General features: G+C 46.9%; 1 protein-coding gene and 1 long non-coding RNA gene across 5 annotated transcripts; both read right to left on the reverse strand.

The window, feature by feature from the left end:
• Positions 1–2,571: 2,571 nt before the first annotated feature.
• On the reverse strand, positions 2,572–12,346 carry LOC148001855 (uncharacterized). 2 transcript variants are annotated; one of them, XR_015635747.1, is made up of 5 exons: positions 12,159–12,346; positions 7,437–7,541; positions 5,591–5,733; positions 4,689–4,741; positions 2,575–4,088 (listed from the first exon to the last, which is right to left on the reverse strand). It is a non-coding gene; the product is annotated as an uncharacterized LOC148001855 (long non-coding RNA). The 2 variants fall into 2 exon arrangements; XR_015635748.1 differs by lacking the exon at positions 5,591–5,733 and having other exon boundaries at positions 2,572–4,088.
• A 2,917-nt stretch (positions 12,347–15,263) lies between these two features.
• On the reverse strand, positions 15,264–16,548 carry LOC145788559 (uncharacterized). 3 transcript variants are annotated; one of them, NM_001446384.1, is made up of 2 exons: positions 16,499–16,548; positions 15,264–16,235 (listed from the first exon to the last, which is right to left on the reverse strand). In NM_001446384.1, exon 2 carries the CDS (start codon positions 16,097–16,099, stop codon positions 15,395–15,397), a length of 705 nt encoding a protein of 234 aa, NP_001433313.1. In that variant the 5' UTR covers positions 16,100–16,235; positions 16,499–16,548; the 3' UTR covers positions 15,264–15,394. The 3 variants fall into 3 exon arrangements, with proteins under 3 accessions (NP_001433313.1, NP_001433314.1, NP_001433315.1); NM_001446385.1 differs by having other exon boundaries at positions 16,490–16,548; NM_001446386.1 differs by having other exon boundaries at positions 15,264–16,548.
• Between the last annotated feature and the right edge of the window lie 98 nt (positions 16,549–16,646).

The following is a 16,646-nucleotide window of genomic DNA, read 5'->3' on the forward strand; positions in this document are numbered from 1 at the left end:
TTCCAAAGACGCAGATTTACATCTGTGAATACCAGTGTTTCAATTTTTAGCCTATTTTTCACCAGTGTCAACAGGAGGAATACCTCTTCCCTTCCTTCTATGCTGAACTACAGGGACTTTCTCGGTCTTGTCCTGAAATGCAGATATGACCCCAGATCGCTGGGTGATTGCTCTCTTGTATACTCTTTGCTCTGTGACCCACTCTCTCATTTGGTCATGCCTTTTGATTTTTTGTCTGTGTAATCTTACACATCAATTCCTAGGAGGAGGCTTGAAGACAACTCTATGAGTTCGGTATATATCACCTAAGCTTTGGGGGAGTTTGTTTCTTTTCTTGAAGCTTATTAAAACTTTTTTACTGAAGTGGTAGAGCTATAAGGGTGAGCTTTGTGTAGTTGTCAGATATGAAAACCTGGGTTTAGAAAATCAAGAACTTCTAAAATGAGGTGTAGACAACTGCAGAACCCTCCCTCTCCAAAAGGGAGGCCTTGGAATAGGGAGGACTAGCGCTGAGGGTGAAATCAGATGTTGACAAACTAGGAGAGGCTCTTGCTCTGTGGAATGTGAAAGATCACTTTTCCCCTTGCACTTCCTGCTTTCTTATCTGCAGAATGGGGCTGGGAGAATACACCCAAGCATTGTTGTGAAGATCTGAAGAGCTTCAGTCAGAGTCATCTGCAAGTCTCTCAGACCCTGTGAGTTCTCTCATCTGCTAAACCCTAAACCAGCTAAAGGCAGGAAATTTCTATACCCTTGATGGTAACCGATATTTTACAACTAGCAGGACATCCACCAATCAGACTGCGCCTTGGCCTAATCAAAGCAAATGCTTTGAAGAGCCAAAATGGTTCCAGCAGACTGTTCATGCCCACAGGCCTCTTCCATAGGAGCCAGTGGACTGTCTCTCACATACAGGTACTCAGAGTGAATTTAAAACGTCGTTTGGTGAACTAGGGAGGTGCCTCCTTGGGAAAAATACAAACTCTAGGATCTAAGTTTGAATCCTAAGAACCCGTGTAAGGCTGGGCAATGCATCTGTAGTCCAAACTCTTCCAGGGAGAGATAAAAGAGGGAGACAGGAGACACTCCCCCCCCCCCCCCCCGAATTCCCTGGCAAGTTAGCTTAGTGGGTGCTGATGAGTGATACACAACAAAGAGACACTGTATCAAGGTAGACCTCAAGGACTGACACTTGTGTTTGTTTTTCTGGTTGCACGTGCTCGCGCTCTCTCTCTCTCTCTCTCTCTCTCTCTCTCTCTCTCTCTCTCTCTCTCTCTCTCATATATGCTTTGTGAAGTTTTACTCCGTACACATTTTCAATTACAGAAGCAACCCCACTGTAAAGTAACTCTGCCTCCCTTCCCCTAAGCTTTCTTGGGGCCGTGCGACCCAACCTTGCCCTACTTGACTCTATAGCCAAATGTCTTTTATTTTTCAGAGCTCAGTCCCACCTGCCAGTCCCAGAACACGTGCAGCCTCCTTTATTTTACTTTATTTTATGTTTTGTTTTATTTTATTTTTTGCCTCAGTAACAGACTCATTAACCCAGACTTTTTAAAAAATGTTATTTTTAGAACTTTAATCACCCATGTCCTCCTTTCAAGTTCTTTCTAAAATTAATTTCTGACAATAATAATTATGTCAGTCAGGGGCCGGCCAAATATACCTGTGGCCCCTGGGCCAGATCAAGATGGCAAGACGGGAGTTTCCAGCCATAATCTATTTTCTGGCTCCTAACGGGTGTACTACTTTCCCTACCTGCTCCCCTCTCTCTGCCCCACAGCAGGTGAAGTAGTAGACGGGCCTGCTCATCTGCTGTGGCCTGACTCTGTAAATTATATCTTAGGGAACTTGGAGATAACGATGAGTAGTAAATAAATCAGGTCTAAGTCAAGGGCAGACCTCAAAAATGGCAGGGGTCTGGCAGGCATGAGGGTGTTAATAGTAAAACTGGAAGAGAGAAACCAGGGAAGCTTTACAAATAGCTGACAAGAGTGTATGGGGGATGGGGAGGAATCTTATTTTGAAAGATGTTCTCAAGCCACCATTGTTTTCAATGTGCTCTAGGAGAGGGTTGGTTAAAGATAAGTCCATGTCAGTATGGCCTGTCTCTCTTCTTCCTCGCTCCACAACCCCCCCCCCCCCCATATTACTGGAACACACCTCTGTCCATACATACAGCATAGAACTTAGGGTGCAAAACCGCTGTGGTGGTTTGAATATGCTTGGCCTAGGGAGTGGCATTGTTAGGAGGTGTGGTCTTGTTGGAGAAAGTGCGTCATGGTGGGAGTGGGCTTGGAGACCCTCCTCCTAGCCACATGAGAGCCAGTCTTCTCCTTTTTGCTTTTAGAACAAAATGTAGATCTCTCAGCTCCTCCCACATCATGTCTGCCTGGATGCTGCTTTGCTTCCCACCTTTAATGGTGATGGACTGAGCCTCTGAACCTGTAAGCCAGCCCCCAATTAAATGTCCTTATAAGAGTTGCCTTGGTCATGGTGTCTCTTCACGGCAGCGGAACCCTAAGACATCCACTCTGATTCTAGTCAGGCTGACATCAAACACACTCACCATTTCTGTCTTAACAATATTTATTCACCCAACAAACACATAATGGGTGCCTATTTTCAAACCATTTACTTGGTTATAGCTATTCTAATTTTTTAAAAGATTGAGTTATTTTTATTGTTTGTGGATAAATGAGTTTCTGCAGATATGTAGTACATGTCTGCCTGTTGCCCTCAGAGGCCAAAACAGGAGTTAGACCCCCTTACAGGTGGGATGTAAGCTATTGTATTGGTGCCGGGAACTGAACCTTGGTCTTCTGTGAGAAGGGTAAAAGTAACTGCTGAGCCATCTCTCCAGCCCCACAGTTTTTAGTCCAAGGAGTAAGGAATTGAGGTGACTCACCTTACTGGCAATCACCTGTGAAGGAAGCAACACCCTGAAAAGTCAGAGATCAAAGAAAGAAACAGTGGTTTCCTAGATGGTGGGTAGGGGCTTATGAGTCACTCCAGATATTTATGTAGAGTATTAAGTGAATGAAAAAAATAAATAAAAAGGAAAGGTATGGTGGAAAAGGTTTATTGTACAAAAGGGAGAGCCTAACTAGAGGCAGGCACATCTGGGAGACTCCAGAATAGACATGACCCAAGCCATGAGCAGAGAAGGCAAGGAGGTAGGGGGAAAGGAGCCACTGGCCAAGAGCAGAGGCCTGGGCCAGGAGACTGACCAGAGGAGAGTCTTAGCCAAATGGCTGGATTATATATGAAGGAGCAGCTGGGGGAAGGGCAGCCCAGGGCTGGAGAAGGGGAGGGGGCAGGTATACCAGCCACACCCTGAACCAGATAGGGACTGAGGGATGCTGGGAGAACCTGGTGGCCAGGTATGCTTTACTTTGATGTTAAATAGGCACCTCTGGCCATTTGTCCCCGGGTTTGAGACTTAATGGTAGGAGCCCCTGAGGGAGCATTCAAGGGAAGAGTGCTCTGATTTGTGTATGCAGCCCTCTGGGGCAAAAGTGTAAAGCAGGGAGTGTCTGTGTCAGACAGCAATAGCTAAGGAAAAACCCAAAGTGGCCAGACTGAATTGGTGACATGGAAGGTTAAAAAAGTGTGCAGTCCTAGGAGATATAAGTACAGGAGGTCATGAGCCTGGCTGAGTAATTGTTCAGGCGAGGTGAAGGAGAAGGGGGCAGACTCCCTCCTCTGTATTCTTGCCCTAGTGCCCTGGTGGAAAGGACAGCAAAGCCACTCACACAGGATCAATGAAGGAAGGCAAGTCAGAAGCTGGACTGTCATTGACATTGTGTCTCCTGGGTATTGCAGTGCAAATGTATGGATAGGTGTTCCCCCCCCCCCTCCGAAGAACCTGTCTTGCACACTATGGTAGCATACAGAGCCCTGCTGGAAGGTAGGGCAATGCTCTGAGTCTGAGAGGGAGGAAACAGCCTCAGCTGCACTAGAGGCCTGACTAGAAAGTTATCATGGGAAGATGGACTTTTATCAGCTCAGTTTTGTGACTGGAGGCGTGTGTCCCTGGGATGCTCTCTGAGGTAGTGCACTTTGGAACATGATGTCTTCCATCGTTGCTGGGGATCATGAAGCAGAGAGGGGGACAGGGAGGGAGGGAGGGAGGAGGAGGAGGAGGAAGGGAGAAAGAGAGAGAGAGAGAGAGAGAGAGAGAGAGAGAGAGAGAGAAAATGAGAATGAATGAGAATCTCACTGTCTAGCTCCCTTTCCCTTCCCAACCCTCATCGTGACCATATTTCCTCTAGGTAGACCCCCCATCTCCTGAACTTTCTACAACCTTCCCGAACACTACCACTGTCTGGAGACCAAACATCCAAACCCGTGAGTCTCTGGGGCATGTTCCACTTGTGAGCCATACCACGAGAAACACGTGTTCAGACACAAGCTCTTCTTCTATGGTTTTGCCTGAGGAAGCCTGAGTCCAGGCTAGGGGTCAAGAGAGCCATCAGCGTTGGGTATCTTCCTTGCTCCCTGGAGGATCTTGGCTTCTTTATTTTTTTTTTTAACTGCCATTTTTACTCTTAACATTTGAAGACATTTCCCTACCTTTTGTTCTCACTAAACACAGCCCCTCCCTTTCAAAGGCTAAGAACCCCAAGGCCTGCTGACCCATCCACCCACTCTGCTGCTTCTGTGTAGTACTTGGTGCTGATACTCACCTCCCCACTCCTCTTTCACACATCTCATCCCATCCTCAGCATTTGTCCTCTGTCTGAAAGATAGAACAAAGGTCCTGTAGGCCCTCCTCCACCTCAGAAGAGCTGTTTTGCGATCTCTCTCTCACTGGAGATTCTTGAATAAGAGTCCTCGTCACTCTTGCTCTTCATGTCCTTACTTCACAGCTACTCTATAGCTTCTCTCATGGAGACTCCCTCCCCTTGCACCTATGCTTCTTAATAGCCCTTAACCAAGGACATCAGTGCCTCCCTCGTCCAAATTGGGCGTATGTGTCTGTGTGTGTGGACATGTGTGGAGACCAAAGGTTGGTGACGGGCATCTCCGTAAATCATTCCTCCACTTTATTATTTAAGGATTATTAGCATATGTTAATGATTCACAATATTGGGCTGCATGTGTTTTCATATACATATACTGAAGGGCTCTAGCAGGCTAAAGAATGGCAAACATGGTGCTGGTAGGCCTTGCCCTTCCCCGAAAGCCAGCCACCAAGGTCTACTCTCTTATTTGGGTACTTTCTAACGCCAGATTCACCCCTGAGGCCGATCACCAAGGTCCAGCATCAAAGTATTCGAAGTCCAGCAATCAAAAGTTCCCAGCCCCCACCTTTGGCTAACCTAATTCACATGCTCAATCATGTGTACTACCACATCCTAGCCTGTTCTAACACAGACATCCCCCTTTTTCCCTCTTAAAAATTATACCTGCAAGATGGTTTTCTGCCTTCATTAGAAATCAGCCACTTGACTTTTCTTCCCCACTTAATAAAGGCTCTCTCTGTGAAAATGGGTGCTTGAGTTGCCCCCACACACACACACACACACACACACACACACACACACACACACACACACACACGGTATCTCAGTAAATAGAAGCTTACGATTAGGCTAGGCTGGTTGCTGGGGATTTGAATCCAGGCCTTCATGCTTGTATTACTGACTAGGCCATCTCCCCATCTTCTCTGAGCAATCCTTCCCAGTTCTCCATACACTTCTTCCTGCAGTCTTCCTCTTCTACAAATGACTGGAAGACATGACTAGTGTGTTGTTTTCTAGACCTGTTATTAAAGGCGTGTGCCTGGGTAATATCAGTCTTATCAAAGGCACCCTTACTGCATGCTTTGGCTGAGAACAGGTGTGGAAAAGGAGCTCAGGGGATGCAACTAAACAGTATACCTACCAGAGACTGCCAACACTTCCTAGAGTGGGGCAGTATACAGTTGTGATGGCTATTCCTGGTTGTCAGTTGACTACATCTGGAATGAACTACAATCCAGAATTGGAGGGCACACCCGAGATCCAGATCTTGAGGCTAGAAGACACAAGTTTCTGACATGGATCTTGGCATGGAGATCTTGAGACATAATGGCCATGAAATACTTAGGCCCAGGCAAGGTAGTACCTGCCTTTAGTCCCAGGAGACTGAGGCAAGGAGATCTCTGAGGTCAAGGTCAGCCTGGGACAAAGCAAGTCCCAGATCCAGGCGTGGTGGTGCACACCTTTAATCTGGGCCACACCTTCTTGCTGGAGGCCTACATAAAGATATTGGAAGGAGGAAGAGTCGCTCTTCTTTGCCTGTTTGCATTTACTGGCCAGTACATTTGTTGGAACCTACTTCTACAGAAGACCAGCTGAAACAATTAACCTCGTGGAACTGAACTACTACTAGATCCTTGGACTTCCAATTGACAGCTGCCCATTGTTAAGGAATATAATGACTGTAAGTCATTATAGCAAATTCCTTCAACATAGAGACATTTTTATGACATTCTAGAGAACCCTGATAATATAATAATTAAGGAAGTAAATATGAGGTGCTTTTTCATTGTGACATCCAACAGACTTATTTTATACCTTAGGAGGTCTTAATTAGGACTGGCCACAGTTTGAGTGATTAGCTACATAATGGCTTCTGGCTTCCTATCCAACTGTGTGGATTTAGATATAACCAGTCTGGCCTGTGGACCAGCAACAACAAGGTTACCATCAAGGGGTCTGGGGGGACATTTCAACAGTGAGGTGTTTGAGTATCCTGTGCAAAGCCCAAAGTTTGATTACTGGAAGAAAATTTTAAACCAGTATAACTTTGGACGGAAAACGTGGACTCTCTGATGTCACTCCTGACCTGTATTGAGTCCCCTGGTGATCTGGGTGATGGAGAGACACTGACCCAGATAGTGGGCCAATGGTTTCTAGTGTACCAGAACCTATGTAGGATTCAGACAAATACTGTATTCATAGCCACGCACACTACACATCCCCAAGAGACAGCTGGTGAGAACAGGGACAACAAGAGGCTTTGAAAAGAAAAGGAATTCTGCTTTGCAGTTAGCTTTGTGAATCCTAGTCCCAGCTAGTGTAAGCCAGCTATGGTGGGCCCCTATGCTGAGATTCCACAAAGATTCCACAGCATGCTAATTAACTTGGGGAAGCAGAAGCAACAAGAACTAACAAAAGTAAGATGTCAACAATGATTCTGGGATTTAAAGTGGCATTCTTTAATACATGCTGTAAAATTCAGAAAGCAATCTGTACTTAACAGCGGGAGTTCCTGACACGTTCAAAATTCAGAATACTTAGGTAATCATTAGATATGTACTTGGGGAAAGGAAACTATCTCTTCCTTCCCTCTGGCAGAATGGGCACAAACCAGAGGCTCAGAAACCTATCTATACTTGTATGTCTGTTCTTCAGACTGCCTCAGAATCCTGTAGCCAGAGCACCCACCTGGATTTTCTTTCTTCTAGTAAACAGCACAGAAATGTGTCTGACTTCTGTATCTGTCCCAAGTTTAGTAAATGAATCTTCATCTTTCAAGGTAGTTTTAAACTCCTGGAAGTAAAAAATGGTAATGAACTCAAGTGGATCTATAGTAGGGCAAGGGAGGAATGAAGGCACAATACGACCTCATCTCTCAGGTTGCCTGTGGCACCAAGGTAAGAATGAGTTGGGATGAAAAAGTCAATCTCTTTCTCTCCCCCTCCCTCTTTTTCCCACCTCCATCTCTTTCCCTCCCTCTCTTCCTCCCTTCTCAGAGAAAGGGAGGAAAAGTTTTCCTTGGATTGGCTCATGCCATAGAAAGATAGCAAAACTCAAGAATCTGTAGGGTTGGGTGGTCAGCCAGCAGGGTGGAGACCCGGGAAGTCAATGATGGATTGAAATCAAATGGCAGAATTCCCCCTCATTGAGGGAAATTTGACTCAAGCAGACATTTGGCTTATTGGAAAAGGCTCACCCACTCGGGAGTGGTGGTCTCTTTACACAAGTTAGTCAATTCAAATGTTAATCTCATCCCCAAACATCCTCACAGAAACAAGCTGAGTCACATCTGCTCACACATCTCTGTCGGGCTGTCAAGTTAACAAGTGAGCTTAAACCATCTGGAGGAAGGTGGCACAGGCTTAAACTGGGGAAGGGAAGAAGTCTGCATTCTTGAAAGCTGGCTGCCGTGTTTGGTTTTTGGACTTGTAGTTTGGATAGAGTGTCTCTGAACATCTCTCAGAATTAATTCCTCAACTTTCCTAGAGGCCTATTTCTGGCCTCTTTTGTCTCAGAAGCCCTCAGGTTTGGGTATATAAACAGCGACTGTCATTTGAATCAGAACACTCCTGCTAAACACCCACCTTCCTCTACAGGAGCAGACATTTGTGTCTTCTGAGAACCATCATACTAAGCTTCCGAAACAAGAAGGCTTAACTACTAAGGACTCAGTAGACCCATCTGTCTCCAGGCCCCATTCTAGGCAGCTTGACTTAGGACATCAACCAGTTCTGAGTTCATTTCTTCTACTTGAATACTCCTTGTCTTCTCCATTTTCACATCTACCCTTTCTAAGCCAGATGTTAAGAAAATTAAAGGCTCAAATATGAGTCCAGTGCTAGCCAGCTTTCTGTTGCTGTGACTTGATGCCCGAGAGAAAAAGGTTAAAGGAGAACAGGTTTGTTTGGCCGGTAGTTTGACTATACATTGTTCCTGGACTTGTGGTAAATTATGTCAAGGTGGGGAATGAACCTGCTCACCTCATTGTGGTCAGGAAACAAAGAGAAGGCAAAAGGAACAGGCACAAAACTATCTTTTAGTGGCCCACTCCCAGTAATCTATACACTTCATCTAGACTTCACCCCACCAAGTTTCTAATACTTTTAGGCAGCACATTAAACTTCAAAGGAATAGGAGAGATAATCTGAATAAGAGGTCAAAACCCTCATGATTCAATCACCTCCTCAAAGCTCTTGGCCCTCCAAGAAAGTCAGTAGAGGGCTGGAGAGATGGCTCAGAGGTTAAGAGCACTGACTGCTCTTCCAGAGGTCCTGAGTTCAATTCCCAGCAACCACATGGTGGCTCACAACCATCTGTAATGGGATCTAATACCCTCTTCTGGTGTGTCTGAAGACAGCTACAGTGTACTCATATAAAAATAAATAAATCTTAAAAAAAAAAAAAAGATCAGTTGAAAACAAAAATGGCCGACTTTTATAGAATCAGTTCAAGGAATCCTAGAGGCTGAGCGATGAGGAAGACCTCCACAAAAATCACAAAGAGGACAGGCTAGACAGTTGGTCTCATCTCTGGTTCAATTGCTGGTTCTGTTTTCTGGCTGGATGAGCTTGGGTAGATCGTGTCTTTGCTGATCTCAGAAGAGAGTTACTTCATCACTGATGCTAGTGTGGAGATTTAAATGGGTCCTTGTTTGTAAATTATCATGGTGCTGCTCAGTGCTGAGCGAGGAGGTCCCATCAACTTCTCCACACCCTAGATCATTAGAATCAGGTCAGGTGATAAAGACATCAGAGCACCTTAGGGCACACTGGGACATCCAAAGGCCAAGCAAGAGTCGCTAAGATTAAGTTTGCAGACTTAGAGAAGGCTAGATATCCCAAGCTCACAGTGCCTGAGAGCAGAGGTTTCAGGTTTACTTTTCCTTTTAGGGTCGTGGAACACATGTACAAACAATGAGCCATTGGGAGGGGCGAGCTCCAGGTGGTTTGAATAAAGTATGTTCCTCATAGACTCAAACATTTGAATGCCTGGTTCTTAGTTGGTGACTCTGGAGAGGTTTTGGGGAGGTGCAACCTTGCGTGAGGAAGTGGGTCGCTAGGGTAGGCTTTGAGAGCTTTTCTTATTTTATTGGTTTTATTCATTTCACAACCCAATATCAGCCCAGCTGAGAGCTTTGTTGTTGCTGTCCTGGTCATTGTTGTTAATTTATTGATTTATTCACTTTACAACCACTATCAGCCCTTCCTCTCCTACCCCCACCCAGTGCACATCGAGTCCCTTTGGACTATGTGTATCCCTCCCCCACTGAGGCCAGACAAAACACTCCATTTAGGAGTGCAGGATCCGCAGGCAGGCAGGCAGGCAGGCAGGCAGGCAGGCAGGCAGGCAGGCAGGCAGGCTCAGGAACAGCCTCTACTCCTGTTGTGGGGGTTGGGAAGACTGACATGAAGACCAACACCGTCTGCCATGTATGTGCAGTGGGCCTAGGTCCAGCCAGTGCTTACTCTTTGGTGATTCATTCCCTCGGAGTCCCTCGGTGATTCATTCCCTGTTTACTTGACTCTCTTGGTCTTCCTTCCTATAGAGTCCTAGTCCTTTTCAGTTCCCTCAGTCCTTCTCCCAAACTCCCCGAGCTCCATCTAATGGCTGTGGATCTTGGCATCTCTTTCAACTGGCCGCTAGGTAGAGAGCCCTCAGAGGACAGTTATGCTAAGCTCCTGTCTTCAAGCATAACTGAGTATCATCAATAGAGTCAGGGATTGGTTCTTGTCCGTGGGATAGGTCTTAACTTGGGGCAGTCGCTGGTCGGCCATTCCCTCAGTCTCTGCTCTTTGTCCCTGCACATCTTGTAGTCAGGACACATTTTGGGTCGAAGGTTTTAGGGGTGGGTTGCTGTCCTTATCCCTCCACTGTGAGTCCTGTCTGGTTTCAGGAACTGACCACTTCGGGATCCATATCCCTCACTGCTAGGAGACTCAGCTACAGTCACCATAGACTTCTGGGACCTCTCCCTACCTCAGGTCTTTGGCATGTCCTAGAGATTGTGGGCCCCACCCCAACCTCCCTTCTCCCTCTCCTTTGCTTCACTTCCTGTTTGCTCTTGTGTGTTCATGGTTAAATATGTGAGCTCTCAACTTCCTGTTCTGGCTAAGTCTACTGCTTGTTTCTATGCCTTTGCACTTTTATGCCTTTGAAACTGTAAACCTAAACTCTTCTGTAAGTTCCCTTAGTCGTGCTGTTGGATCATAGCTAATTTTCTTTCTTTATTGTGTGTGCATACATGTTCACAGAGGGCATGTGTGGAGGTCAGAAGTGAATATTTGGGTTATTATTATTTTTTAAATGTGTGGCTGGTGTGTGTGTGTATGTATGTATGTATGTATGTATGTATGTATGTATGTATGTATTTGTATTGCATGTCTGGAAACCATGGAGCCCAGAGGGGAGTGGATTCCCCTGGGACTGAAGTTAAGGTATTTATAAGCCACACTGTGGGTTCTGGGAATCAAATCCAGATTCTCTAGAAGAGCAGGCAGTGTTCTCACTGCTGAGCCGGCTCTGTGGCCTCTGGGATATCATTTCTCTACCTTCCTTTTTGGGGAGGTCTCTCACTGCCCCTTCGGCCCCTCCAGCTCACTGCTTCAGTTAGACACACCGGGAAGCGAACCTCCAGGATCTGCCTGTGTTCCTCCTTCCGCACTGTGGTGATGGGCACATGCTGCTTTGCCTGTCCTTTTAAGTAGGCGCTGGGGATCTGAACTTGGGTCCTCAAGCTTACACTAAGCTCTTTTACCCACTGGGCTGTTTTCCACAGCCCTCATTTATGAGTCTTAATTCTTTTTAAAAAGAATATCTTGTGGGAGTATGCGCACATGAGTAAAGGTGTTCTCAGAGGCCAGGAGAAGGTACCTGAGCGTCTGGAACTGTAGTTAAATTTGGTCCTGAGTTGCCACAGGTAGGTGCTAGGGACAGAGCTGAGGTCCTCTGCAAGAACAGCAAGCATCTGTAACAACTGAGCCACTGCTTCAGTTCCCCCACTTATGTTTTATATAAATCTTATACACATAACCTGGAGGTGGTTTTATAAACTTTTTAAAAAGATTTATTTATCTTACGTATATGAGTACACTGTAACTATCTTCAGACACACCAGAAGAGGGTAGTGGATCCCATTACACATGGTTGTGAGCCACCCTGTGGTTGCTGGGATTTGAACTCAGGACCTCTGGAAGAGCAGCCAGTGCTCTTAACCGCTGAACCATCTCCATTTTAAACACACCTGCCTTTGGAAATTTCCAGTTGTACTATCATATTGGTGCTCAAAATATATTGAATTTGGGAGCATTTTATATTTTTCACATTGAGAATGTTCAACCTGTGTTAGACCTGAAGTCCCAGGAATGGTTAGCAATGTCACATACAACACAAATTTCCCTCCCAGCACCCTACCTCAATAAGGTCACATGCAGCTCTGAGCCTGGCCCTGGTAGTGACTTCTAAGGGTAAAACCCGATGGTCCAACTTGCTCCCATGGGAAATGTGGAATCTTTAGTGTGGCAACACATCGTAATAATTAGAAGCTGTCGGTGACAGCCGTGGCTCATACATTCGGTATAATCAGACCCTTGGACCTACCAGAATGCCCTTTCTGACAAAGAGCAACAGGTATTTGTGACATCACAAGGCAGTGGCAGTCTACTGGGCAGGAGCAAAGACCGCTTCAGAGGAAGGGGTCTTGCTGCCTAAGTCAAGACCAGACTGGGACTCACCTGTCCAGCCAGTCACCTCTGTGTGACCAGTGGAGGTCAGGCTTGAGTTTTGAATAGATATCTGGACCAAGTCCCCATCTCAAACACGGTTTTGGCTCATGCCGTCTTTCTCTGGGCCTCTAACTGCCTTGCAGATAAATTGATTTCAGAGACACAGAAACAATACAGGTGGAGCAGTCAGGCTCTGCCTTACAAACAAAGACCTCTTTGTAGTCTCTTGAGTAAAACATGCCCCTCCCCACATCTGTAGATCTACATACCTGTGTCAAGTGTGGGGGTAGGGGTCTGTCATAGAGTCCTACAGCAGGTCTCCACTCCCAGTCACAGGCCCCACTTCTAATTCATCCTATCTGATAGCCTAGATGGGACTCTCAAGTCCTGATAGAGTGGTTATCTTCAATACCCAACTGGCTTCAGATTGAAGTAGCCATGGGGGGGGGGGGTTTCCCAGAATGGTGTCATCCAACAAAAATGGAATGAGTAAATCATCTTAAACGCTCTCTTAAGTCATATTTGAGCTGAAAGATGAGTGAAATTAATTTTAATGACAAACTAACCCAGCATCTCCAAGACATAAGCAACCTACACGTTTCACAAGTTTTCAAAAAAAAAAAAAAAAATCCAATGTCTTTTTTAAACTTGATGTATCTTGGTTCCAACAAATCACATTTCAAGTGTTCAAAGTCACATGTAAATGTCCGCTATTCTGAGCTACAAATGTCTGCTACTCACAGGTAGTAGCAAAGATAAGTACTCCTGCCTCCAGGGCTACATGTTGCTCCAATGACTAAGCACATGGCCTGATGACTAATAACAGTATCTGCAGTCAAACACAGAACTTGACTTCCCATGGTTCTTGAGTCTGAGAAAACAGATGAAGGCCACCTCTGGTGAGGGCCTGGCCTCTGCTTCCAAGGTGGCGCCTTGTTACCTTGTAACTGGGAAGAAATAAACACTATATATACACACACACGGGCAGGGAAGACAGAAGGTAGAACTTCCTTCCTAGTGTCATCCACAAAAGTTCTACCTCACGCCATTCCCACCTCAGAAAAGTCTCTGCCCCTTAATGTTATCACTTTGAGAATTGAAGTTCAACACGTGAGTGGGTCTTCATGGCCACTTTCTCTAGGGGCTCCTCCTATCCTAGCAGGCCTAGGCTGGGGAGTGTTGTGAAGTATTTCCCAGGCTTATTCCTATGACTTCATCCCCTACTTCCTCTCTTTCTCTTCCTCAGTGCCATCCCTACTTGCTGATTGAATACCACTTTTACCTGGGGATTTGGTACTGCCAAATTCCTTTCCCTGACTTCATTGTAGAATCTCCAAGAATCTATCTTGACCTTCAGGCTTGTCGTGAAGACCTCGCCATTCTGCCACCAAGCAAGTACCTGACTTAACCTCTTGAACATGTCATGTCCGTTTAGCTATCTGTTTTCTGTCTCTGATCTTGGCCACGGTTAGCTTTGTTCTTTAGCTTTAACACACAGCACAAGGATCTTGCAGAAACCACATGCTTCTCACAGTTTGTAGGAACAGAGCTACAGACCAGCATAAGCATGTGAAGAAGCCCAAGGGCAATGAAGATGCATTACTCTTTCTCTGGGACTAAAACTGAACAGCAGGGTGTTACAGGGTATTTGATACTGTGTTCAAGGCCTTTTGCTGACTGACCCCGTACGTTTAAACAAGGCTAAGTTTCAGAAAGTATTTTTACATTATGACTTCAAATCAGTAATTGAAATCACCTCCCTCTGCACAAAAACATCCTGGAAAAAACCATCTGGAATCTGACTTCTTGGGGCATAGCTATGCAAACTGCCGCCTAATTTAAAAGCCTCCACACCTTTGCATATGTTAATGACCTGGTAGTTATCCATGCATATGCTAATGGATGGGAATTATTTAATGCTTCAAGGTTTGATAGGATGAGTAGTTTTTGTCAGTTTTCCCAATTTTCCAGCCCGGATGACAGACTTTTAGTCAACCGAGATACTATAACTTATCGGTTTGAAACTATAATAATCATCTTATTAAATGATTGCATTTCTTCCTCACATTACCTCCATCAGGGTCTGCGAATCACGACTTACAGGTTGTAGGTACCTTTAGACAGAGGCTCCTAAAGCAAACACAGCCCTCCCAATACCTTTAATCAATAGAGAACCTTGCCCTACCATCCCCACACCCCCCAATCGTTTCCACAGCATCTTTTCATCTTTTTCTGGGCTAGGGAATTTGCGGTTGACAAATGTACACAGTGAAGAACACAGCGAAAGTGGCTGGCAGACAAAGGGCTTGCAGACAAATGGCAGACCTAAGTAATACCTAGCACTCAAATGGACAATGGGGACCCCAGGAGGCACACACTCAGTAAATACTCAGGGATAGATAGTCTGTGATCTTTAAGCTACAAGCCTACAAATTTGTTCTGGGAATTTCTCTTCTGGGTTCTATGGAAAATACACACAGCCTAACTCTTCCACTAGCCGGACTGTTAATCCTCAAAGATCTAAGGACCAAATGCTGTGACCTGGACACTCATGTGCGGACATTCAAGTATGGGTGATGTGGTCAGAATGGAGCTACAGAAAATCCTTTTGCAACACCAGTGTGCACTTGTGTACAAGTACTGAACTCCAAGGGAGATCATGCTAAATTGACCGAGATAGCCAGCTAAGTTGACGGTTGGACATCTTCTGATCACAGATCAACACATCAATGGTGAAAGAATGGCGTCTAAAGTCTGCTTTCAAACACCTCCCATCATTAAGAACGACTGAACCTTCCACAGAGCTGATAATGTTTTATTTCGCTTCAATTACTTCACATTTTGGTGGTCTTCTCTGAGCTAGAAGGGGGTAGGGTATAAAAAGCTCTATTGCTTTAGGATTCTTTGATGCAACTTCGTCACAGTTCATCTGGGCTTTTCCACTCCTTTGAATTCCAGAGTCACTCTTTTGCACCTTCCCTGATACTTTTCTGGCAAGGCGCTGGCAGGCTTGCCCAGCTTCCCACTTCTCTTCAGCGGACACATGCCACGACCATCTACTCCTCTGATGGACAAAGTTCGGGGAGCCGGGAGAGCTGGCGTGGGCCCTTCCATGCTCCTCAACCGCCGCTCATTCTGGCTGTACACCCCGAGCTCCGGCTCCTTCCCTCCAGCGCTTGCTGTTCCAGCCTGGCGCTCCTTGGCTCGCCGAGGGCCCTGCGCCACTGGGGGCCGGGGGCGGCCCAGCACCGGGGGACGGATGTATTGCGGGTTCCAAAACAACACGGCAGGGGAGGCGGCCGAGGAGGACACTGAGACTGGGGTGGGAGGAGGAGGTCGGTGCCGGGGCTGAGGGGTTTGAGGAGAGTTCGGAGGGCCCGGCCACGCCCAGCTCTGCGGGACGGCGCCCACGCTGCCGCTCAGCACGGGCCCCCACTGGCTGCCCGCACAGAGCCAGGCGTCCTCCTCCGTGTAGTTCTCTGGGGTGCAGCTTTCGGGTTCGGAGTCGGGCTCCTGAGAACAGACTGGGGACGGCGGAGGAGTGACAGGGGCACAGAAGTAGGGGAACAGAAGCACCGCGCGCAGCCGCCGCGCAGGAGAGCAGTAAGGTAGCCGGAGGGGCAGCGACATCTGCGGGCCGGGCCAAGCGGGGCTACGGGGAGGCCGGCCCTGTGCACGCTCACGTCCCGCGCGGCGCAGCTACAGCCATGGAGGGACCCTGTTTCGAGTCGTCTCTGGCCTCGGGAAAGTTGGACGGGCACTCTGCCTGGAATCAAAAGGTGGAAAGGAGACCCCGTGAGGCTGTGTCCGCACCAGGGGGCAGGGAAGGGTCAAAAGAACCAGTTTCAGCCAGAGCGACCAGAGCAAGCCATTGACACTTCAGTCCCGGGAAGGGTTAACCGCGTCCAGCTGCCTAGGTTTACATGTAAATAGAGAGCCGCTGCTCCAAGCGGGCCCGGGCTAGCACTTTTAAGTTTTTGATTGGTTGCCAATGACATCACCACCCGCGTTCTAACACACCAAACCCACAAGCGCGTCCGAGCCGGCCTCCATCCCAAGGCGAGGCCTCGCCCCTTTCTCCACCCTCCTTGGCCTCCTATTGGTCAGAGACCACTGTGATGTAGCGGGCGGCTGTCTCTGGGTCCTCACTGGCGCATTGTGCTGTCGCTCGGAGTCA

This window comes from Rattus norvegicus, chromosome 13 (assembly GCF_021556685.1).
Source record: "Rattus norvegicus strain SHRSP/BbbUtx chromosome 13, alternate assembly SHRSP_T2T, whole genome shotgun sequence".
Classification (NCBI taxonomy): Eukaryota; Metazoa; Chordata; class Mammalia; order Rodentia; family Muridae; genus Rattus; species Rattus norvegicus.

Excerpts from the sequence above, each read along its gene's own strand:
- LOC145788559 (NM_001446384.1), bottom strand. The coding sequence starts at position 16,099 with ATGTCGCTGCCCCTCCGGCTACCTTACTGCTCTCCTGCGCGGCGGCTG.